The 24,308-nt window shown below is 43.0% G+C and overlaps 1 protein-coding gene across 1 annotated transcript; it reads left to right on the top strand.

Moving 5' to 3' along the window:
- Positions 1-2,554: 2,554 nt before the first annotated feature.
- Positions 2,555-22,435, top strand: LOC142494767 (hemagglutinin/amebocyte aggregation factor-like). The gene is made up of 5 exons (XM_075599207.1): positions 2,555-2,699; positions 12,724-12,814; positions 15,668-15,853; positions 20,797-20,949; positions 22,245-22,435. Exons 1-5 carry the CDS (start codon positions 2,555-2,557, stop codon positions 22,291-22,293), a joined length of 624 nt encoding a protein of 207 aa, XP_075455322.1. The 3' UTR covers positions 22,294-22,435.
- Positions 22,436-24,308: the final 1,873 nt, after the last annotated feature.

Genomic DNA, 24,308 nt, shown 5'->3' with positions numbered 1-24,308 from the left:
TGAGGGACTTCGGATCAGGTAAGATCCCAGGATTGCTGCTTTAGATATTGTGAAGAGGGGGGTCCAGACAATGGTTAAGAGGTTCAGGAAACTAGTCATGCACATGTGGCTTTTTTTTCTAGATCCAACATTTATACACACACACACACACGTAACTATGTAACAAGGACTAATTGTAGTAAAGTATAAATGTATTTTTTTTAAGCGGGGCTGGGGATGGGCTGAGGCGAGGCTAGGTGGTGATTTTTGGGTGATTTGTCAAGCACTGTTTATATATATTAAATTGTTTATATACATATATATATTATTATATTTTATTATATATATATATATATATATATATATATATATAATTATATATATATATATATTAAATTGTTTAGAATTTGGATGTCTTGTTTTTAGTACATTTGTGAATTGGCTTGCGGTTTTATTTCTTGATTTGTTTTGTTAGTTAGGTGTTTCTTTCATTGTATTCTATTATTTTGGTATAACGTAATTTATATTCTTTTCCAGTTTTGGTGTAAGAATAAATGTATTTATGTGTAGTTGAGGCTTTGTAGTTCTCTTATTGTTGTGGTGTTTAGGTGCTTGTGTATTTCTTTAATTGCTGTGTATTTTTCAGCTGCGTGATTTTTTTATATAGGTTGGCCATTGACTGCTATAGTGGCTTATTATGCCCATATTATATGGGTATGATGTACCACTGTGCTAATCAATGGGAAGTCATTAATTACTATAGCGGTTATTAATCGCTAAGGTGATTAAGGGGTTAGGCGCCATTAGATTGTATTTTTTCATGCACTCTTGCGGGCAATGAAGGATATGGACCTGGAGTATGCTGACGAGGATGCCCTTCTTGATGGCAGGGATTAGTATAAAGTTTTATTTACTTTATTTCTGCTGGCTGGCAAATGTTTGATTTTAGAATTGGCAAATGCACTATGATCCATATCTAGATAATAATAATTTTGCCCATTACTGTATGTACTGTATATGTTGGTAGCGAGGGTGTTGGGGGTAGAGGAGGTTGTAGGAAGGCTGTTGTGTTTATTTTTGTTTCTTGGGGGTAGAGAGATTGGGTGAAGTGGGTAGTTGCCTCAAGGGTGTTTCTTTAGACCTACCGGGGGGGGGTTGTAGAGGGAGTGGTTAACCCTTTCATTACCATAGTGGTTCCCACCGCTATTGTAGTGAAGGGGTTAACTCTTCCTGCAACATTCCAGACAGGCCTAACCACCCACCCTGGGGCTACTACCTCCTTCATCCACCCCCTCTACCCCAAATAAAATGGCTATTGAGGTTGATCCCCTTCATTGCCTTAGTGGATAGCCGCTTAGGTAATGAAGCTGTTTTAATAAAAAATGTAATACTAGTGAACGTGAGCAGGTGGTCTCTGGAGCAGAACCGCGTTGATTTCAGGTCCGGGGACCCCTACTTCCTGAGATACAGGCCCCGTTATGGGGTGCCGTTATCCCCATGCATTTTATTCCCACGGTCACGTGACACAAGACATTTAAATGCATAGGAGATACCAGCACGCCATAAAGGGGCCTGTATCTCGGGAAGCAGGGGGTCCCCGGACCTGAAATCAATGCGGTTCTGCTCTGGAGACCCCCTGCTCATGTACACCAGTATTAACAATTTTATTAAAACCCTGCAATCACTGGTGAGATGTGCCCAGGCAGAGCCGGCTCTCTCTATGCAGCTTTCTATACAGCTGGGCAAGATCACTGCAGATGGTCAAGTGAGCCCTTTAGAGAGAGGTCAAAATCACGTTGCTGACTCCTCGCCAGTTTTGGGCATTTTGCTATCACAGGTATTCGTGGCTTTCTGAAAACTGTAATAGCAACGCTAAAAAACTGGTGGACTAACCGGCCCAGCGATTTCTTTTATGAAGGCTACTTGAAAAAGCCCCTGTGTCTTCTTTATATTGGTATCCATGTCAACGAGAGGTTCTTATACTGGTTTGGACACGCCTCTCGTTTACCACTGATGAAGCCATCACAGAAACGGAGAAACGCGTTGGGCACCATTTTGGATCCGGGTTATAGCGGTGATCTAACACGCCAAACAGGTCGGTCAGGTACCATCAGTGGCTCCCTGAGACGGACGCGTCAAAATGAACACTGAGGCAAACACCGGCTGGAGCCAGAGACTGACACCCCGCGGACCCCCAGCTATGCATGTAGGAAACAGAGTGTGAGTGCAAACTCTATATATGTTAATGTTGTTAGTATATATTACATTTTGTTACCTATGTTCTTGATTGTTTTTTGCGTTTATTTTCCAGATTATATTATATAATATATATGTGTGTGTGTGTGTGACCTTGACTAACACTTACACATATACCTCTGCTCCTTAACGTCACTGCTCCACTTATCTAATAGGAAAAAACAACCCTTAACTAGAAGACGAGATATCCTAATATTGTGCAAATATTATGGCTGGCAATCGATACAAATGATATGGTAAATAAGTGAATGTTATTAGCAGGGCGGCTGGTTATTATATTAGGGGCAGGCACTTGGGTTGGGCTATAAAAGGCCAGGGCATGTGGGACTGCTTGATAGAGACATTAAACAGGCTTCAGAACCTCCCCGTGATCCAGGCTTCCCACAGTACTGTTGTCATGAAGGTGATGCGGGTTCTGTTACTGGGTCTCACTGCAGGACTACCTGAGAATGCTTCGGGAGATGGTAACTTTGGTCTTGTTCTTTGATTGCTGTAACTTATGGTGTCTGTCAAGTCTGCGCTTATTTCTGTCTCTTTTTTGTTATACATTAGTAGATATATTTTAAAATATAATCCAGAATATTTAATAAGACACAAACATGTAGGTGATAATGGTATATACAGTGAATTGCACAAATAAAAATGTGATTGAACCGAGGAAAATTGAAATTGTAATATCTCTTTATTTATAGACGTTGGTATATTGTGCATATAACTATCTGAGCTGTTTGGACTCAGGCTTTTATCCTCAAGATACAGTAGTCTAATATCTAATTAAATGTACAGATGAGAGCAGTGATGGTAATAATATACTATCACTATTTGAGTCAGTGTACATAGGATGTATATATATATATTTACAATTATCTATGTTGTAAATCTATATTGGACTATATTCAAGTATTAGCTTAATCAGTAATATTTAAGCATTTATAGTCCAGTGTGTGTGTATTATATGATATGTTTGACTCTATAGCTTTTAAATAGATATTTAGCACTTTATGCTATAATTTGATCCCCTGGATATACAGTAGGGTTAATGTAGGGTTTTTATTTACAATAAAGTATCTGGAGGGCTTAGTTAGAGTATAGAAAATTATTCAGCAATTGCTAGAGATGTGTTTACATTATATCACCAAGTAACTGTGTATCATTACTATTGCAACTGTTACTTCATATAGCTATATAATGTTTGTACTTATGTAGTCTGGTTAGTATATTACTAGATGGTAGTCCTTTATTAGCTGAGTAAGGTTTTGAATTGTTAATTAAACGAAGATACATTTGCCCTGTGCTGCTATTTTAGTATATAGTAGGCTGTTAGGTATTGCACAAGTATTTAAGCATTCGATACTTTGTTTATTATTCTCCATCGGGAGCAAAGCTGAGCGGAGGAGCTGGTAGAATATTAGTACCCCTCGGTATCACATGCTACTGACGTAATGACGTCAGGACGGTGACCGACACACGTTTCACATCATATGATGCTTTCTCACAGGTCCCAAACAATTGTGTCCATATTTAACCCTTTCATTGGCATAAGGGCCAGCCCTTCATTGCATGGCAAATGCATTAATGGTCCCTGTCGTGGGGAAAGGGGTACGAGCCCCTTTAAAAAAAAAAAAAAGGAATACGTGTAAAATGCAAACAAGGGAAAGCGAATTTAAAACACGGCTTTTGGGTGTGTGCTCAACTCTCAAAATTCTGGAATAAGGATGTTCCGTTTGTGAATAAAACTCTCATGGGTACTTTTGAAAAATCTTATCTTGTGTTATTATTTGGGAATTTTTGAAAAACATAAAGATAACGTGAATAGGCAATCATTCCCTAAATTAGCGATAGTGACAGTGATCGTGGCAAAAATATCTTATATTCAGGAATTGGTTAACACCGAATGCGATTAACATAACAGAACTCAAATCAGAATGAATGTGGATTATGTTACATGATAGCAGAGATGCAATAAAAGATCTAGCGGAAAGAGTTACAAAGTTCTATAACACATGGGAGAATGATTTGAACTTCTTTCGACAATGCAAAAAGATTAGGTAATAAAGGTGTTTGAGGGATCAAGGTGGTGTCTATTAAAACACATGATAAAGTAGAAGGGGTGAATATACAAGTTAGGAAGAATAATATTTTCACATTATTTCTATGTATAGCTATAACCAGGGGTTTGTAGAAAAAAAGGAGTGAGCACTGCTAGTTTTGAAAATAGGCTGGAGGCAAAAATAAGTACAAAATCTATTTATTAGGGCATAATAGCCTAAAAGGATAAAAATACTGAGTCCTCTGACCCGTTTCGCGCCCTCAAGGCGCTTTATAAAAAGCAGGGTTTTGTTTTCCATAGCTATAAGAAGAGTCATGCTTTGTGTTTCATTGCAATATGGGTTACGTGAAATTATGTGTGTGTGTGTGTGTGTGTGTGTGTGTGTGTGTGTGTGTGTGTGTGTGTGTGTGTGTGTGTGTGTGTGTGTGTGTGTGTGTGTGTGTGTGTGTGTGCATGTGTGTGCAGAATAAGTTTTACCCCTTCGAACTTTCTTTAATGCTGAAACTGTAATTTCTTTCTTTAGCTGGGCCCCTTGTCTTATCTATTAAACACCCCATGTAGAGTCAGAGAGAGAGAGATGTACCGGCTGTCGGCCTTGAGAAAGATGAGGTAGCTTAACACATGAGTTTGTGTAACCAAGTAACTGCGAGAAAAACAAGATAAAGAAAAGTATGATGTCCAATGAAGTAATAAGTGCTGACAGTGTGATATTATGTATGCCCGCCCCTTCTTCTGGTATAAGTGATTACTTAGAGCCTATATTTCAGTTCATTTATGTTAGATCAGACGCATGTCTTGATGTTTATGTGAATGTTACTCTTGCAAGCAGCCGCTGCAATAAAGTTTTTCAACAGATTATTTTTTCCTAAAAAGAATGTGTGGGAAGGGGTTAATATAGGAATTGATAGGATAATTATTCACAATGTTATATAATGGAAATTGTTTCATTTACTGACAGCAAAATGAACACTGCTTCTGCTTCTGTACGTGTCTATGTATTATTTAATTTTGTTTAATTTAATGTTTGGTAAAACAGTTGTTAGATATGGAGATAGACATATACTTAATGTTGTAGCTGCTTATATGGAAACGGTATATGATGTAAACATTTTGTTATAAAATATAAAGTAAAATAGTATCCATTTTTTTAAAATCACCCATATTTCTCTGAGATACAGTATATGACAGGTACAGGATCTGACAGTGAAGTGAATATTAGGGAAGTATGTGATAGAGAAAAATCAAGAGTAAATTTCCTTTATAATAGAATAATATGTAATTTAATTTGGGATTTGACGGCACTGACACTTTATAACAATCACCTCTCTGCTATACTTAGTCTACATAGACTTACTGACATGAGCTACTTACTATACCACATAAAAGAAAGACGGTGCTAAAAGCTCTTCTGCTACTGTAGTCAATAATAAAGTTTCAGCCGCTTGGTTACCCCTGATCCATTTGTTGAGGTCCTAGTGTGTCAGCTCTTGGACCCAGATATCCGATATGCATTACTTTGACTGTGTGCAAATTATGCTACAATAAAGAATTATGTGTGTTTTGCCTTTCCTGGGGTGCTGAGACCGGGAGATTTCTACGCTGTAAGTTTCAGGGTGGGGTTTGCTGCAGAAAATCTTTACAGAATGTGACTATGTATCGGGGTTCCGGAGTTCTGGGATACCCCACGAGTTGGATCCGGGAATCGAGTGAGATTCTTGGATACAGCCGAGCACATTGCTCCGGGCAAACTCTGACCCTGAAAATGTTCTTACGACTCACCGCCAGGATTCCTGATGCAGCAGCTTCCAGACAAGGTGAACGGGCATGACGGGGTTAATGTATACCTGCAATCATACATAGGGTCCCTAGTATACAGAGGGGTCCCTAGTAGAAAGAGAAGTGCCCAGATACATGCCCAGGTACTCTGAAACCTGGTATAGGGGTTCAGGGGGTGCTCCAGCTATGTGATAAAGCTGAGAGTGGTTTTGTGTGTGTAAAAGTTTTAAAAGTTATTTTTCTAAAGTGTGCCAAGTATGAGGCTAGTGAGTGTAGGCAATTTATACCCTCACTCCATCCCTGACACCAGAATAGGGACTTTTACATCTTTACCACACAAAAGACAGGACCCAGTATATTTTATTAAAGAGTTATATATAATAGGTATATATGCTGATAACCTGTAAATGAACTGTGGGATTTCCAAGTCATGGATTCCAAGAGACTAGATGGCTACCAAGCTTAGTGCCTATGGGCCTATGTCGAGTCCGGACTTGAAAGCCTCAGGAATGCCAATGTAACCATGCTGTAAAATGGCTGCAGTCATCTCTCCTGCTGACAGTAAGGCCTGGTAAGTTATGGGCATGCCAGCAGTAATTATGGAGGTTTGCCCTCACACCCTGGTGAGGTGCCCTATGTATGGATGGGAGTGGTCACAGGCTCTGACTCCATGGTTAGTGATGTAAAAGTTGTGTCAGCCCCCAGAGGATACATAAGGCACAGCACTGTTCAAAAGTTAGTTGTTAGAGGAGGAGTTCAGAAGCTGTTGGAAGGTTATGTAAGAGACTATGAGACAAGGAGCAAGTCTGAGTGCAGGCTTGAGAGGAGACAGCTTATAAGGCTGTGACCAGGGACCTGACACAGGGACTATCTCCCTAAGGGGAGATAGGGAATCCACCAATTTGGGTAAAGGACACCTTTCAAAGGGAAGCGCGGTGAAGATGAGAGGCTAAGTACACCCACTGTGAGGGGCAGTTGGCCCACCGTACAATAAAGATGCATCTGATAAAAGATACCCTCGTGTGTGAGTCTGGGATTACTCTGCAGAGGAAGGCACCACAGAGGAGTTCCTCACCAGGACCATCCCCATGCGAACGCAGGGATCCTGATGAGGTGGAGGCGCTGCACTGGATATAGGTAGGACTCAGCACACTACCTCAGCTGCCTGTCTGGGTTGGCAAATCCCCACACACCATCATGAGGGAGACTCAGGAGTCCTGTTGCCAACAGGTGCACCACCAGACATCACACTGTAATGGGGACTGGTTAGACCACAGGGGCCAATATTAGATTGGGTGGGTCAGGCCAGGTCAGAAAAACCGTTACATTTGGAGGCTCTGCTGAGACAAGTAGACCTGTCAACAGGACAGGCTTTTGCTAGGCACACTGGGAAACCGGGAGAAGTGTCTGCTGCCACTTTGTGCTGCGTTGGGACGGACCTAGGGGTAGTCAGGGCGCTGATGGAGTTTGTCAGTTCGCAGGGACGACCTAGGGGCCTGAAAGGAGTTGGGGGTTTGGAGCCGGGCTATAGCTGTCCTAGTCACCTTGAGGCAGTGCTAGTTGGTAGGATGCCTAAAGGGATAGCCTGTTAACATGGTCAGGAATCCTGGAGAGGGTCTGTGCTAGGCTGACCAAGAAAGGTAGACGCCCAAGTATTGCATGGAAGAGCCAGAGTACTCTAGCCCATTCCAGACCACTCAGCGTAGGGAGCACAGACTGGGAGGAAGGAGATACAGCAGACACTGAGAGAGTGAGCCTAGCCTGAGGTAGTGCAACATGAGTCCAGCCTACTTTAGGTACACAAGGTGGTGCATCAGGGCAATCTTTATTGTACCGGTGTGGTGGCTGCCCCGCAGAGAGGAGCCCCATGTACAATAACCATAACCACTACGAGAGAATGGCGACCGCAAGAATGGAGGATCCGCGCCGAGCGGATAGTCCAAAATGGCGGCCGGAGGCTGATGGGGAGAGCGCACATGGCGTGTGTGCGGGTGAAGAGCAAGCGGAGTAAATGACTTTCACGAGCCTGCTGTGGAGTGGTGCTAAGGCTGTAGTCGCACCGTTTTGGTCCTGCTTAGGACCGCAGGGTACTACCCTGGAGGACAGTGTTGAAGACATTGTTGTAATGTGTGGTGAAAAAGAAGGATCTGCTTGCCAGCCGGTGAGCGCTATACATAATGCTAACCAAGATGGCGGCTCCCGCTTCCCTGGGAGACCGCGTGGGCTTGCTGAGGAGAAAATTGCATTTGCAAAAGTTGCAGAGAGTTGGCCAGGAGTGGTGTCAACAGGAAAACCCCGCCCTGATGGGGGGTATGGTGCGAAAGCTGCAGCCGCGCCCTCATGGACAATGACTAATTAAGCCCCAGTGCTGGGTCACCCGATAAATCTATGGGACCTCCCCCTAATCTCAACCAGGGGGAGTGGTTTCCAATTATGCCCCGTGGGCATGAATCCAGCGGAGCAAGGAGCTGGTGAGCCGGCGGTGCTGTTACAGAAACTAGTTCCTGCAAACAGTGCTGCCTGCGGAGAAGAAGACAAGGATTTTGCAAGCAAAGTGGCTGCAAGAAATTGGCCGGGATTGGCGCCAAATAAGGAGTTACGCTCAGGGTGTAGTGGCGCGAAATCGGAGGCCGTGCCCCCCAGGACTGTGAAAAGTTTAGCCCCTGTGCCGGGGCATCCAATTAACTTGTGGGACCCTCCCCAAATATTCACCAGGGGGAGGGGTCTCTATCTCTGCCAGGCAAGACCCGAGTTGTCTGAGGGAGGAGCTGGGCGTGAGCTTCCTGGCCCACAGTTGCAAGGAGCTGGTGAACAGGAGAGACCATTGTGCGAAGTGTCTCCCGTAACCAGCACTACAAAGAGCGAGATGGACATTGGGGTATATCCCTATTCATTGCCAGGATGCTCCCTGGTAGTCAATGCGGGGGCGGACACAGCCATGCTGACGGCTGAAGCCCCGCGTTTGGCCTGCACCGAACCAGTTGATCCCGGAGAATGGGGATCGCTCCTAATGATCGCAACGGAGCCTAGAGAGAAAGGGGTCTACAACCGCGGTGAGAACCCGGAACCTCACCGTCGGTCCCCTGCGGAAGTGCCACTACTAGCGTCGGAGTCTGCTTCCTCGAAAGAGGAAAAAGCGAACCTAACGACGGTGGTGATGCGCCTACCGGCGGACCACTACAGCTGTGCTGAAAAAGAACCAGCACTTACCTGTGTCGCAGCAGAGCGGAGTCTCGAGGTGCCGAGATCGCCTGTGCGGAGACAACCGGAGCGGCGGAGTCCCACGGCCGTGGTGACTTACAGCGCGGAAGGAGGAGAAGATTCCATCCCGAGCCGACGGAGCGGTGAGATACATCCTTACCCTCCCCAGGCGCCGGTGGTGGCAACGGCGGAGGAAGGCCTAGCCCAGGCCCAAGCAGAGCGGAGAGCAGAACCATCACTTCCGGCGGCGGATGTCGTTGTGGAGGAAGAGATCCCGCATGGGGATCCATCGCAAGATGGCGGAGTATCCGGTTCCAGTGATGACGTCACTTCCGGCAGAGGTAGCGGAACGACCAGAGAGAGAACCATAATGCCTTGGCGATCGGGCAGTGCTTCCGATCACCTGTGACAACAAAGAGCTGGCAGGCTGCGAGGAGAGCTGAGAAGGGTGAGGCTCAGCCAGCGGTGAGTCCTCGCAGTGATCCGGGACAATCCAAGGGTAGAGAGCGGGTCGGAACCCCGCGGATACCATTTGCCCGTCCCTACGCCCAAACTCATGCCCTAGATAAAGCCCCTGTCCCAGTCACCTTTTCCTGTGGGTCCACATCCAGTTTGGGAGTGTCGGAAGGGTCCCAGGGAATCGGTGAGGAACGGACTGGGGAGAGACTGAACAGCTATGCCTCTGATGGTGGGTCGAGGGGTGGAGGGCAGTTGGGGAAAGTATCAGAGTCCCGATGGGTACCTAGTGTGTCCGTAGTAAAGTCTCAGGATAGCTCCAAACAAGAGAGGTGGTCTAGGCCTCTTTCATCAAGGACCTCTTGGGAGTCACGGAGCAGCGCTGATGAGTGGACTGGGGAGAACCTGGACTGGGGTGATTGCTTTACCTCCGATGAGGGATCGGGGAGGGAAGTGTTAACCTATGTGAAGTCTCCTGGGGTGACTCCTACTGTAATCAAACCTGTGGCTAACGGGGAAGTCAATAGTTATGGTATGCACACTCATACCAGTGGGATGTCTGGGGATTTGGGTAAAGTTGCTCGTGTTGTGCCTATTGCCCGGGGAACACCCTATGTACCTCCAGTGTCGGCAAGAATTGCCAGGGATCACCAAAAGCTGTTACTTTATTTTTACCATCCAAGGGAGGGAGAAATTGAGTTTGAGATGGGTTCCACTGATGAGGATAGGGGATATAGTACTGATGAGGGGGAAGAAAATTGGGATTCTGATAGTTCCATAGAAAATTGGGATTCTGATAGTTCCATAGAAGATTGGGATACTGATAGCTCTCTAGAGGATTGGGATCCTGGCGGGTTAGACAAGAAGTGGTGCAGTCAAGAGGGGATAGTCTACATCTCCAGGAGATGCCTTAGGGAAATGTATGGGCCCGATCCTCTAAGTCCACTAGCATCCATGACAGAGTTATGGGCTGTTTGTGGGTGTCCAGTATGTCATCAGAGTGTTACAGCATTGCTGCTCTAAACCCAGTGGACCATGCTGTGCGTAGACCACCTTAAGAGGGTATGGTAGTACCACTAATGGATACTCCAAAGGGAGTAATCCTGGTTGTTATACATCTATGTTAGGATGTATCTGTTATTATGTATGATGAAGATATGTACTGTAATGTTGTGACTAATTATGTGTGTCATTCATTTTACAGTGCTTCCTGAAGAAAGGTACTTCAAATTTAGGTCCCAGCCGGGAACGGTGGGATTAACCAGGGGGAGAATGTAACCATGCTGTAAAATGGCTGCAGTCATCTCTCCTGCTGACAGTAAGGCCTGGTAAGTTATGGGCATGCCAGCAGTAATTATGGAGGTTTGCCCTCACACCCTGGTGAGGTGCCCTATGTATGGATGGGAGTGGTCACAGGCTCTGACTCCATGGTTAGTGATGTCAGAGTTGTGTCAGCCCCCAGAGGATACATAAGGCACAGCACTGTTCAAAAGTTAGTTGTTAGAGGAGGAGTTCAGAAGCTGTTGGAAGGTTATGTAAGAGACTATGAGACAAGGAGCAAGTCTGGGTGCAGGCTTGGGAGGAGACAGCTTATAAGACTGTGACCAGGGACCTGGCACAGGGACTATCTCCCTAAGGGGAGATAGGGAATCCACCAATTTGGGTAAAGGACCCCTTTCAAAGGGAAGTGCGGTGAAGATGAGAGGCTAAGTACACCCACTGTGAGGGGCAGTTGGCCCACCGTACAATAAAGATGCATCTGATAAAAGATACCTTTGTGTGTGAGTCTGGGATTACTCTGCAGAGGAAGGCACCACAGAGGAGTTCCTCAGCAGGACCATCCCCATGCAGACGCAGGGATCCTGATGAGGTGGAGGCGCTGCAATGGATATAGGTAGGACTCAGCACACTACCTCAGCTGCCTGTCTGGGTTGGCAAATCCCCACACACCATCATGCGGGAGACTCAGGAGTCCTGTTGCCAACAGGTGCACCACCAGACATCACACTGTAATGGGGACTGGTTAGACCACAGGGGCCAATATTAGATTGGGTGGGTCAGGCCAGGTCAGAAAACCCGTTACACCAAGTTGTTAGAACAGGAGGGGTACTGCAGTTCTACTTGAGTACCCGCATCCTGGGCTAACACAGGGATATCCGGCCACCATTTGCTAGAGCCCAGACTCTGTGGAGTCTGGACAGCGAGTGGGCTCAGTATGCAAAGAGGCAGAGGTGCCAGGTTGGCGCATGCCCCTTTGCAGAATGAGAAAAGTTACCTTCCCGGCTTTACAATACTGGCAAATCGGTGATTGGCTGGCAGGGAAATTTCCACACTCTGATAGGCTGTAGAGTTTTGTGAATGGGACCCAAAAACCCATAAGAAATCTTGCAGCCAATCAGGTGAGCAGATTCCAAGCGCCAAACCATCAGCAGCAAATTCAAAGATGCTCTGTGCTGAATAGACGCGAGCCAGCTTCAAAGATTTTGACTCAAGAATTCTTCTAATTCCCACTTCTGAAGAATGTAGCAGTCGCGTCTGGCTTTGCATGCCGAAATCAGTTCAAGGACTTTCGTGAGTACCTACCGGTCATTGGAAAGGGCTCCTACAGAGGACATTTTTTAATAACATTTACTGCTATTACCCTCTGCGACACGTAATGCATATATATATATATACCCCTCAATCAGTAACACCTGCTCTGCCTCACCTGCAGTAATACGCCTTCACTCACTATTGTTACTCTCTCTGCCACACACATTGCTCTTTCATTTATTAGTGTTCTTTCTGGTGCAGACTTGAATACCTCCATTACTATCACCCATCTCTTTGTATTTTAGTATACTGTATTTTAATGACATGTCTTCCGTTCCAGTTAGTATTCCATCACTATTCCTAATAATCTCATAATCAGCATAGGAAGTTTCTTGGTAATCTCTTAAAAAAAAATAATAATAATAATAATAAAATGAGATTTTATAACATCTATTCTTTGTATTTTTTTGTAGGAAGCACAAAAGATACAACACGAGTCAACAACTACAACCAGCCTCTTAATTTTGTGTGTCCAGATCAGCAAAGCATCGGCTTAATCATAAGGTAACAGTGTTCCCATGCGATAGTGGGATTCAGTGTTCATGAGCGTCAGAGTAACTGTGTTGGTTCTGGGGAATACTAGATCATTTTGCAGGAAGCAGCACATTTTGATGGACCAGCATGAGAGCTTGTCATAGATATAGCTCATTCATCAGCTCTCATGTCCTCACTTGCAGATAGACAGCTCCCTCTGACAGCAAAGGGTTTGTTTTGTGTTTCATTGGTACATAAAGGGAGAGATCTGGCTGGATTCAGTAGTACATGTAGGAATCTTTGTTACTCATGGGAAGGAATAACAATGAGAGCCACTAGACAACTGGGAATTCCATGTAGCAGCAGGGCAGCCGACAGCGGCAGAGAGCTGGGACTACTATCCACCAGTAACCACCTTAAGACACACTTGTTTAAAGAAGCATACGAGTAGCACCATGGCTAATACTATACACAATACAGAAAGCTTGGCCCCCTGCAGACGCACTTACCAGAATGCCCTCCTACTGTCTCTGTACGTTCTCCCCACCATTTAGATTGAAAGCTCTTCAGAGCAGGGACTCCTCTTCCACAATGTTACTTTTATGTCTGATGCACTTATTCCCATGATGTGTTAGTTGTAGTTATTTGTTATTTATATGATTATCACGTGTATTACTGCTGTGAAGCGCTATGTACATTAATGGCTCTATATAAATAAATCCGTTTGCAATCCAGGGGGAGCATATAAGGGAGATAAAACAAATACAATCTAAGTGTAGACAGTTTGATAACCTATGGGTCAATTCAGTGATGTGTCTTGGCTCGTATGTGTAGCCTACTCACAAGATGTAGATCAAAAACGGGCAATAAAGCACAGTGATCTTTGCGGGAAGGACCTCTATTCCAATGTGTGGTGGAGACCTCCAATCTCAGCAAAGTAGCGGTGTATATAGGAGAGAAAAGATTTCCATAGTGCAGACCAATCATAAAAAACGTAACTTTTATGGGGTTTTAAAAATGAACACTTACAATAAAAACATTCAAATAATGCATATATCACAATGCTGTGACAGAAGAGAGTTTGCTGTTGACTTCTGGCTCACCCACCACCTCCGGTCTGTGGACACCGCGTGGGACAGTGCTACGCTGGAATCTCCACCTCCTGAGATCCCTCTGGGGTGTGCTGGTCCCGTCAGCTCCGGTCCTTGAGTTGGACGCCGCTCTGTTATGTCCCTGGAGCTCCCTCTAAGGCATGCTGTCCTGTCCCCTCCAGTTAGCTCCGATATGTCACTTCCGGTTGGTTGCGATCCGTCACTTCCGGTTGTGGGTCTGCAATCTCTGACACTGCTTTTCTCCTCCTGTGGGCGGCTACCACTCTACGCGTTTCGCCAATACGGTGCGTGGCTTCCTCAGGAGGGGACAGGAGGGGACAGGACAGCACGCCTTAGAGGGAGCTCCAGGGACATAACAGAGCGGCGTCCAACTCAAGGACCGGAGCTGACGGGACCAGGACACCCCAGAGGTATCTCAGGAGGTGGAGAGTCCAGCGTAGCAGCATCCCACGCGGTGTCCACAGACCGGAGGTGGTGGGTGAGCCAGAAGTCAACAGCAAACTCTCTTCTGTCACAGCATTGTGATATATGCATTATTTGAATGTTTTTATTGTAAGTATTCATTTTTAAAACCCCATAAAAGTTACGTTTTTTATGATTGGTCTGCACTATGGAAATCTTTTCTCTCCTATATACACCGCTACTTTGCTGAGATTGGAGGTCTCCACCACACATTGGAATAGAGGTCCTTCCCGCAAAGACCACTGTGCTTTATTGCCCGTTTTTGATCTACATCTTGTCAGTAGGCTACACATATGAGCCAAGACACATCACTGAATTGACCCATAGGTTATCAAATTGTCTACACTTAGATTGTCATTTTGTTTTATTTCCCTTATATGCTCCCCCTGGATTGCAAACGGATTTCTACGAATTGGGGGACTAGTGGAACCAGTCCCTACCAGCTGGGTTTGAGCAGGGGGTTTTAATTCATTTATTCACGTTATTTATCACGTTTTCACTGAATTATGTTTATGTATCACTTGATTTGAATTTATTCACTGTATATTATAAGTGAACACTAGTAGAGCTAGCGCCTTTCCTTCACTATCACACAGCTATATAAATAAAGACATACATACATACTATCCTTGGCCCGGTGAGTCAGGGGGCCCAAGTACCCTAGCATGTGCTAGATCTGCAGAGGTGTCTCTCAGAGGGGGTCTGCAGGAGTGTGGTAGAACTGACTGGCACCTCTGTGAACACCCTCTGACAGGCACCCCTGCGAGCCTTTCTGGAAGGCATCCAGCAGGGCCCCTCCATCCTCCAAGGCTGCAGGTAAGCACACTCTGTCCTCACCCTCCATCTCTGTCATCTCCCTACCTACTCCCAGGCCCTTACCTCATTCCCGTCCCTCTCCCTCCAAGGTACACAACTACCCCCTCCTCCCCCCATGGCACATAAATACCACCTCCTCCCCCCAAGGCACATAACTAGCACCCCTCCCCCCAAGGCACATAACTAACACCCCTCCCCCCAAGGCACATAACTAACACCCCTCCCCCCAAGGCACATAACTACCCCTCCCCCCACCCCCACAGGACAATGAGAATGTACAATCAGTATCATATTCTCCTTTTGAATGTAAAAGAAATCTGTAATTATAAATGCAGAATGTTTATTCATTCTAATGCACAATATACATTTCTGAACGTTAATTGTGTGGGAGGGGAGGGGCGCTAGGCTAAATGTTCGCCTATAGCACATAATACCCTTGTACCGACCCTGGATATAAGACACTTGCCATGACATCGTCTTTATGTTCCTCCAGTGAGAATCAGGATGGCTACAAGGACCGAGTCTGGGATCTCGGCTGCAAGAAAACCTTCAGCCTAATTTCATTCGGCTACTGGACCCACTATGTCAATAAATTTAATGAAGCGTTTGACTTCACATGTCCGTTTGGCATGGTCATAAGTGGCATGGACAGTTTCCACAATAACAAAAACGACAGGAGGTAAAGGCACGTGCTGGAGAACCCTTCATTTTAATGTAATTGGCTTCCTTCAAAAAATTAAACCCCCGTAAACTCATTTATTTATTTGTTTGCAGTGATATTGAATATGTTTCTAATTTTGTTCTTCTCCATATTATTCTAATCTGAGCTGTTACTTATTGTTCTTCTATCTCTTTGGCAAATGATGGCTGCATAATTAAAGGAAAAAACACAAGAAACAATTTATTGGCAATGTACCTTTATATACAAGCGTATACAGTGTTGAGGAGAAAGGTAGTCTTTCTTCCTTCCAAATATGCTCCATCCCATTTTCATTCTTCTATTAATTTTATTCAAAAAGTGTCCATTGCTGGCCAAGGCAGACATAGCTATCATCTTTGTCAAGTTGTATTCCAATATATATGTGTAACCCCCCTGGCCCGGCATCCTAATGAGTTTAAGTGCCTCATTCATTGGCTTACTCACTGTCTATTACCTTGTCAGGGTGCTGGATTCATGCAGGTCGGGCGTTGGTAATGCAATGATGGGCGCCAAGAACTTTATTCATACTAACAGCAGCTTTATTTATCATAGACGATAAAGGCTCAATCACAACATATATGTTACATCTGGTATAGTCCCTTTAGTGTTTATTATTAGTGCTTTCTGTATTCTCTTCCCTAGCTGCACCCAATCTCGGCCCGCTAGGGAGATGTTAAGGATTGACTCCTTATGGGTTACCTAATTGATCCCTCTGTTCTGGTATTGAATGTCATCTCATGTCCATCTGGGTGAGACAGGGAAAAGGGAGACCAAAAAGCGCACCAGCACAAACGGAGCAGGAAGAACCCAGGACAAAAAAATGATTAAAAGGGCACTTTAATGTGGCAAAAGACCCATCCAATGCATTTTGAACGTCGCAGCGTTCTTTTTCAAGGATAAAACACAATGTGATAACATCCATTATATATCCTCTTACCTGTGGGCCGTTTCGCGCCAAAAATCAGAACCTGATGACGTCATAACAGAGCGACTCAGTGCCGATCTAAGGGCAAAAGGAAGTACCAAAGGCAGTGTGGCCATCTTGGATGTGGGCAAACATAGGAACACAATAACAAAGCTTTATTGACCATTCCAGCAGAACAAAATACATTGCTGCTAACTGGACAAGCATATTTAAACGAAATAAAGCTATATTAAACTAAACTAATGCTTAATAAAGGGTACTATTATATCAAGAAAAAACATGAACAAGGTGGATTAAAAAACTAGCTGTGTTACAACTAAGTTATATACAAAAAAAAGTTAAAAATAAAAACCTCTAGACATGATTAAAAAAATGTGCAAGAAAAGTAAATTTAAAGACATATTACACATATATACTGCATAACACAGATTGTGTACCTAAATCATAGGAACCAGGGAAATACAACCATTATAAAATATGAAGTATTATCCACAAGATACATCAAAGAACAATTTAAGCTTACATATTAGCATAATATTTGCATGATAAGGCATAGGTTCAAAGGTTATAATGATAAGAATATAATGTCCAATATAATGACAATTGTCTTATTTAATCTGTATTACCAACTAATTACACCATAATACGTCTATCACAAAAATGTTTACAAAAAATGTGTTAGTTGCCAGTCAATGTTCAAGCCCATAGGGAAGCGCGTTTGGAGAGTGAAGATCCAATACGCCTCCCTACGGTCCAGAAGGTTGATATGATCACCTCCTCTAGATTTAGAAATAACTGATTCAATCCCCAAAAAAGAAAAATTATTAATTCCTCCCTGACCACATTCAGTGAAATGTTTTGAGACTGGATGATTAGTGTCTCTCAATTTTATGAGCCTTAAATGCTCTAACATCCTGACCTTAAGGGCTCTAGTCGTCCTCCCCACATACCTCTTGCCACAACCACATGTTATTAAATAAATCACAAATTGACTTTTACAATTTATAAAACTGTTAATCTTACATTCCTTATTTGGTAATATACTCACACCATGTGGCGGTGGCAAGGCAAACTGGAAAAAACTTTTGGCAGGCTTCATGTATTTACATGCACTACAAGAGCCACATTTGAAGGAACCCCTAGTGATAAAAGGTTTTTTGAGACCAGAAGATTTGAGTTCACTTGGTGAAACATGAGATCCAATTGTTCTCGCTCTACGATATACAAAAGTAGGACCAGAATCCACATATTTTTTAAGGACAGGGTCCATGGATAAGACATTCCAATGTTTTGAAATTATAGAGTTTACTTTTCCACTTTGTTTACTAAATTGTGAAATAAAAAGAGGACATTTGTTTTTTAATTCTGTCAGTCCATGTAAGTCCTGTTTAATACCAATAACATAGAGCCCTTAAGGTCAGGATGTTAGAGCATTTAAGGCTCATAAAATTGAGAGACACTAATCATCCAGTCTCAAAACATTTCACTGAATGTGGTCAGGGAGGAATTAATAATTTTTCTTTTTTGGGGATTGAATCAGTTATTTCTAAATCTAGAGGAGGTGATCATATCAACCTTCTGGACCGTAGGGAGGCGTATTGGATCTTCACTCTCCAAACGCGCTTCCCTATGGGCTTGAACATTGACTGGCAACTAACACATTTTTTGTAAACATTTTTGTGATAGACGTATTATGGTGTAATTAGTTGGTAATACAGATTAAATAAGACAATTGTCATTATATTGGACATTATATTCTTATCATTATAACCTTTGAACCTATGCCTTATCATGCAAATATTATGCTAATATGTAAGCTTAAATTGTTCTTTGATGTATCTTGTGGATAATACTTCATATTTTATAATGGTTGTATTTCCCTGGTTCCTATGATTTAGGTACACAATCTGTGTTATGCAGTATATATGTGTAATATGTCTTTAAATTTACTTTTCTTGCACATTTTTTTAATCATGTCTAGAGGTTTTTATTTTTAACTTTTTTTTGTATATAACTTAGTTGTAACACAGCTAGTTTTTTAATCCACCTTGTTCATGTTTTTTCTTGATATAATAGTACCCTTTATTAAGCATTAGTTTAGTTTAATATAGCTTTATTTCGTTTAAATATGCTTGTCCAGTTAGCAGCAATGTATTTTGTTCTGCTGGAATGGTCAATAAAGCTTTGTTATTGTGTTCCTATGTTTGCCCACATCCAAGATGGCCACACTGCCTTTGGTACTTCCTTTTGCCCTTAGATCGGCACTGAGTCGCTCTGTTATGACGTCATCAGGTTCTGATTTTTGGCGCGAAACGGCCCACAGGTAAGAGGGTATATAATGGATGTTATCACATTGTGTTTTATCCTTGAAAAAGAACGCTGCGACGTTCAAAATGCATTGGATGGGTCTTTTGCCACATTAAAGTGCCCTTTTAATCATTTTTTTGTCCTGGGTTCTTCCTGCTCCGTTTGTGCTGGTGCGCTTTTTGGTCTCCCTTTTCCCTGTATTGCATTGAGTAGCTGCACAGCCTGCCTGCCTGCCCTACCAGGATGTGAGTACTTGTATATTTTTCAGGGGAACCTGCCAATGAGACTAATGGTGAGTGGGTTGCACCACACACCACCTGTCTTCAGGAGGATAGTATCCATTATATGACACAATAGGTACTATATTAATTGTTAGTACCCTGGTATAGTGGTCTGCTTATTATCATTTTGAGATATACCTGCATTTGAGCGCTTCAGCTATTTTCCATCTGGGTGAGAGTCAGATATGGACCCTCCGATTGGGCTGATTCAGCTATACCTCGGGGCTGCTGCTTGGGGAACATATTCTAGGCATAGTCTTCCTCTATCTGAATCACAGGAGCCATTACTGGGGTTGCTATCTTGGTCGGGCACTGTCGCTAACTATAAAACAATAAAGGGGCTCCTTACCCTATATTTTAAGCTATAGAATTTATATTCAGAACATATAAGCACTATTCACAGTGAGATCCCTCCTTTGTGACTACTAATCACTACCTGTGATTCAGATAGAGGAAGACTATGCCTATAATATGTTCCCCAAGCAGCAGCCCTGAGGTATACTAGATCGGCCCAAGCGGAAGGTCCATAGCTGACTCTCACCCAGACGGACATGAGATGGCATTCAATATCCGAGCAGAGGGATCAATTAGGTGACCCATAAGGAGTCAGTCCTTAACATCTCCCTAGCGGTCTGAGATTGAGCCCAGCTCGGGAAGAGAATACAGAAAGCACAAACAATAAATATGGCTGTATATATATATATATATATATATATATATATATATATATATATATATATATATATATATATATATATATATAAAGAAGAAAAAGCACCCGCTCCTTGTGTAAAACCAGTGAGATAATTTAAATTAACTGGACAAGATACAAATTTGCCCTCACAAACGTCCATTTAATTTAAGCATTTAAGACTTGTATTACCATAGCTATCCTACAGTAATTTGTACTGTGATTAGTACTGGCCAGGTATATATTCTCAGTCTTCACAATTGATCTTACATAGTATCACTAACTGCATTTATTCCCTTATTGTTTGAGTACAACTATGTGAGTGACTCAATTTAGAGTCATAAGTCCCATCTTTCTTACTTTTGTTTGACTGAGGTGCGGTCCGTTATCACTATAATCACTATAATATCTGTTACCGCTATTCAATTTGTTATATATATATATATATATATATATATAAAATATATTTATTAAATAAATATATATATATCATTGACAACGCTTTTGTATGAAATGTTTATCTGAACATTTTACACAGCTGTACCTTTAACCAAGGCTTCCTATTTGATTTTTGCCTTGCCATCAGACACTGCAGAATATTGGTTTCATACTGGACAATATGTCAGCTAAACTTCAGAAGCTTCCCTCATGATAGGGACAGTTGGGACAGTGTGGTTGGGTTACTGGTAGCTCTTCGAATGACTGCCTTCTTCTCCAGGTGGAAGTATTACTGCTGCAAGGGGCATATGACAGTTGACCATGACTGCCAGTGGAGCGAATACGTCAATGGTTTTAATGCTTACATGAGATGGGAAGCGCCCACTGATTACTACCTTGTAGGAATAGGCAGTTACTATAATACCTTCAATGGGTAAGTATGTGTCTCCTGCAAGGGGAATCCCTTTTTAACATGAATATGTTTTTCTCTTTCAGTTTTCTTTCCCAAACAGCCATTACTTTTGTTTTTGTTGTCTTGATTTACATAGTAACAGCACCGGCCCACACTGCTCATCACAATCTGACACTAATATGTTTGTGGGGAAATGAGTTTCAGACACTTTTTCTAGGGATCAAACAGACACTCCTTACAGTAATTATGGAATGATTAGGAAATACTCCTTGGGAATGGATCCATGCTTGTTCCTACATCTATTTTTTATTCAAAGCTGAATTATTTGTTGTAGATCAAGTATCAATTATTTGTATTTACTTAAAGCAACAGTCTGTGCTGTCTATTTCTTTTAGGGTGTATTGTTTTTTTTATATTACCTGAACTAGAGCCGATTTATTGCTCGGGTGCCATGGTCAGCCTTGCACTGGCGGCCACCGGGAAGCTGGAACGTTATCAAGAGCTGATATTGTGGCTTTCAATTGGTGGCCCTGGTGCCATATATGTAGCATTTGGTGTCACACACAGACACAAGAAAAGTACAAATATGCCAGGAAAGTTGCGGTCTCCAGAGAGACCTAAAGATCAGGGAACAGTACAGGGGGATTTCCCAAAGATCGGGTACAATTAAATATATATATAAATACATACACTAAAACCTGGGGACTGCTGCTTTAACCTTTTTAGTGCCAGGGGTCTTGCGGCACGATTGACACCCACCCGACTTCCGGCACTTTCGGGTCATGTGATTGCACCGGGAGCAATCACATGCTGCAACCTGCCCCGGATGCTGGAAATATAAGTGGGCGGGATCCACTTGTATTTTGATCAGGTTAGCTGGTCCGCCCCCTAGAAAATGAGTCAGTGCCGATAATGTACCTGGTAAGTTATAGGGGCCTCTGGCACGCCAGGACTCATGCCATACTAGGTATGTTATAAGAGCACTGTAAGGGTTCCATACAAAACCCCTCAAAACACTGCCTACAGGTCTTACCACGGCTCATAGCAACATGCCGTGGCTGGCGAGGGGTGGCGATGCAGCCACGGCCGGCACAATGCCGGTAATATTACAGAAAGCAGAACTGCAGCAAATGGGGATTGTGAGAAATTCAATCAGGTTACGTGTGAATGTAAAGATACAAATAGAAATAAATTGAAGTTAGCTGCAGCATTATAGTTCTACCAGGTTTCTGCACTATTGTTCTGATTGTTCATTTTAACTTGAAGATATCCCAGTCTGCGGCAGTCACTGTAATTACATTTTCTTTGTCCCACAGGGACAGACGTTGGAAATACCGATACTGTGCCAAGACTAAACCAAGATGAATCGTCCGCCGGAGCTACACGCAGTTTTCCGATACATAACCTGACCGGTGATTGTGCATATGATTATTTGTGCTTTGGATGCTATTGTGTCACTAATTGCAAAATAAACATTCAGATCTTCCTATAATAAATGAAGGAATCAAAGTGTTGTTGTTTATTGTGACTAAGGGCCTCATGCAGTAAGCGCTGATAAGGCTTTTTTCGCCATTTTTCGGTAAAAAATGCCTTCCCGGTTCAGTAAGCGCCGAAAAGAGGCAAACATCGGCAATTTTGGTTCCCGATAAAAACTTATCGGCAGCCGGGTGCCGATAAGCCACTTTTCGGCACTTTATGAAATCGGCTGAATTCTAGTAGCCCCGATCAGCTTTTCGCTGCTGATCGGCACACTAGAATTGAGAATTTAACGCCAATTCGTCCCGCCAGCTAAAGTTGGCAAGTTGGTGGAGGAGAAGCATCGACAAGGTCGACACTTAGAAAAAATCAGGCCTTTTTCCTGGCTGTATAAAAGGAAACTTATCAAAATGTGGCGCTCTAAATTATCAGATAATACACAGTGATACTGGTGCAAAAAATATGCAAAAAATACAGTGATACTTATACAAATGTATAGGTAGATGCAGCTGTAACCCGGTAGAGATTGCTCGGTCAATCCTCTTGATGTGAAGTATGATGAAGTGTCCGGGAAGCGCAATATGTGAAAAGAAATATAAATCGTAATAGTGCAATATTGTTATGATTATGATCAGAATAAGATGTCTTGGCTCAATATTTAATACTCACAAACGTGAGAAGATATAAGGCACATAAAGGTATCTTTCAGGATGTTGTTTTCACTCAGTGGACAGGAGATGCAGAACTCAATGTTCACCCAAATATGTGGACTCCCGAGGACCTTAATAAAAAATACAACTGGACATAGTGCAGACCGTCTGTACAATTTATAATTGGTAAGTAGAAAAGGGAGTTACACTCACATGGTATCAGTTAAAAACAAGCATTTAGTGAGATCCAGAGAGATATATAATATATGATATATATATAACCCCAACAACCCCTATACCCCCCTAACATACACATATATGCACATCAATGATACTATAGGCCGGCAGGGGCCCTCGGGTGTTAACCGCAGGCCTGCAGTACCAATTATGTGCCCCCCCAAATGAATGTCAAAACACATACATACTTATAAAGAAATACCCCCCCCCCCCCTAACACATACAGTATAGTAATGGGCACAATTACTATTATCCACAAATGGATAATAGTGAATGTGCCTGAAAGGAAAATCCGTTATTTCCTTCCCCTGGCTTCAGAACCAAAAGGAACCTATTCTCTGTAGAGAAAACTGAAGCCTTGTGACCGGACACACTATCTGCACCTGTTTGCAGCAGACTTCCCAGGAAGCTTTCACGCCCTGCAACTGTTATCTTCGATCTTTGATGAACCTTATCAGGCCTGGGAGACGAACAAAATGAAACGTAACGCACGCCAGGTTTCAAATCCTTTGTCTCAATTTATTACTCATAGGGTAATGGTTTTTATACAGAATAAAAAAAGATATTGGTTAGAGGCGTAACATAGGCGTGTCTTGGGCGTATACTAGGTGTGTCTTGGGCGTAGCTTTGATTAGAGGCGTGATTTAGGGGCAGGACATATTAGTGGCGTGACTTTTGAGACGTGTCCCTTTTCAATACAAGCAATGTTCTGAATACATAGCTTATTCATTGTCTGTTATCAAAAGAGACCTTGAGTCTTAGCAACTTTATTTCACTACCTTGCTTCTTGCAGAGAACCATTCTATTATATTCTACTAAAACACAAGGAAATTGACCAAACAAAAGTATCTAGTAATATCCTGACCAGGAAGAAAGAAAATGCAATTTAGCAGAGAAACTGAGTGCATTTATGAATTATATTTCAGCAAAAAGGCGAAGTTTACTTTGTTAAACGAAACGCGTCGCGACTGTTGTGGCTGGCGGTTTTACTACCCACCACCAGTACACACTCAAGTG

Source organism: Ascaphus truei, chromosome 5 (assembly GCF_040206685.1).
Source record: "Ascaphus truei isolate aAscTru1 chromosome 5, aAscTru1.hap1, whole genome shotgun sequence".
NCBI lineage: Eukaryota > Metazoa > Chordata > Amphibia > Anura > Ascaphidae > Ascaphus > Ascaphus truei.
Note: the sequence above shows the minus strand (reverse complement) of the source record. Positions and strands in the feature narration are given on the sequence as shown.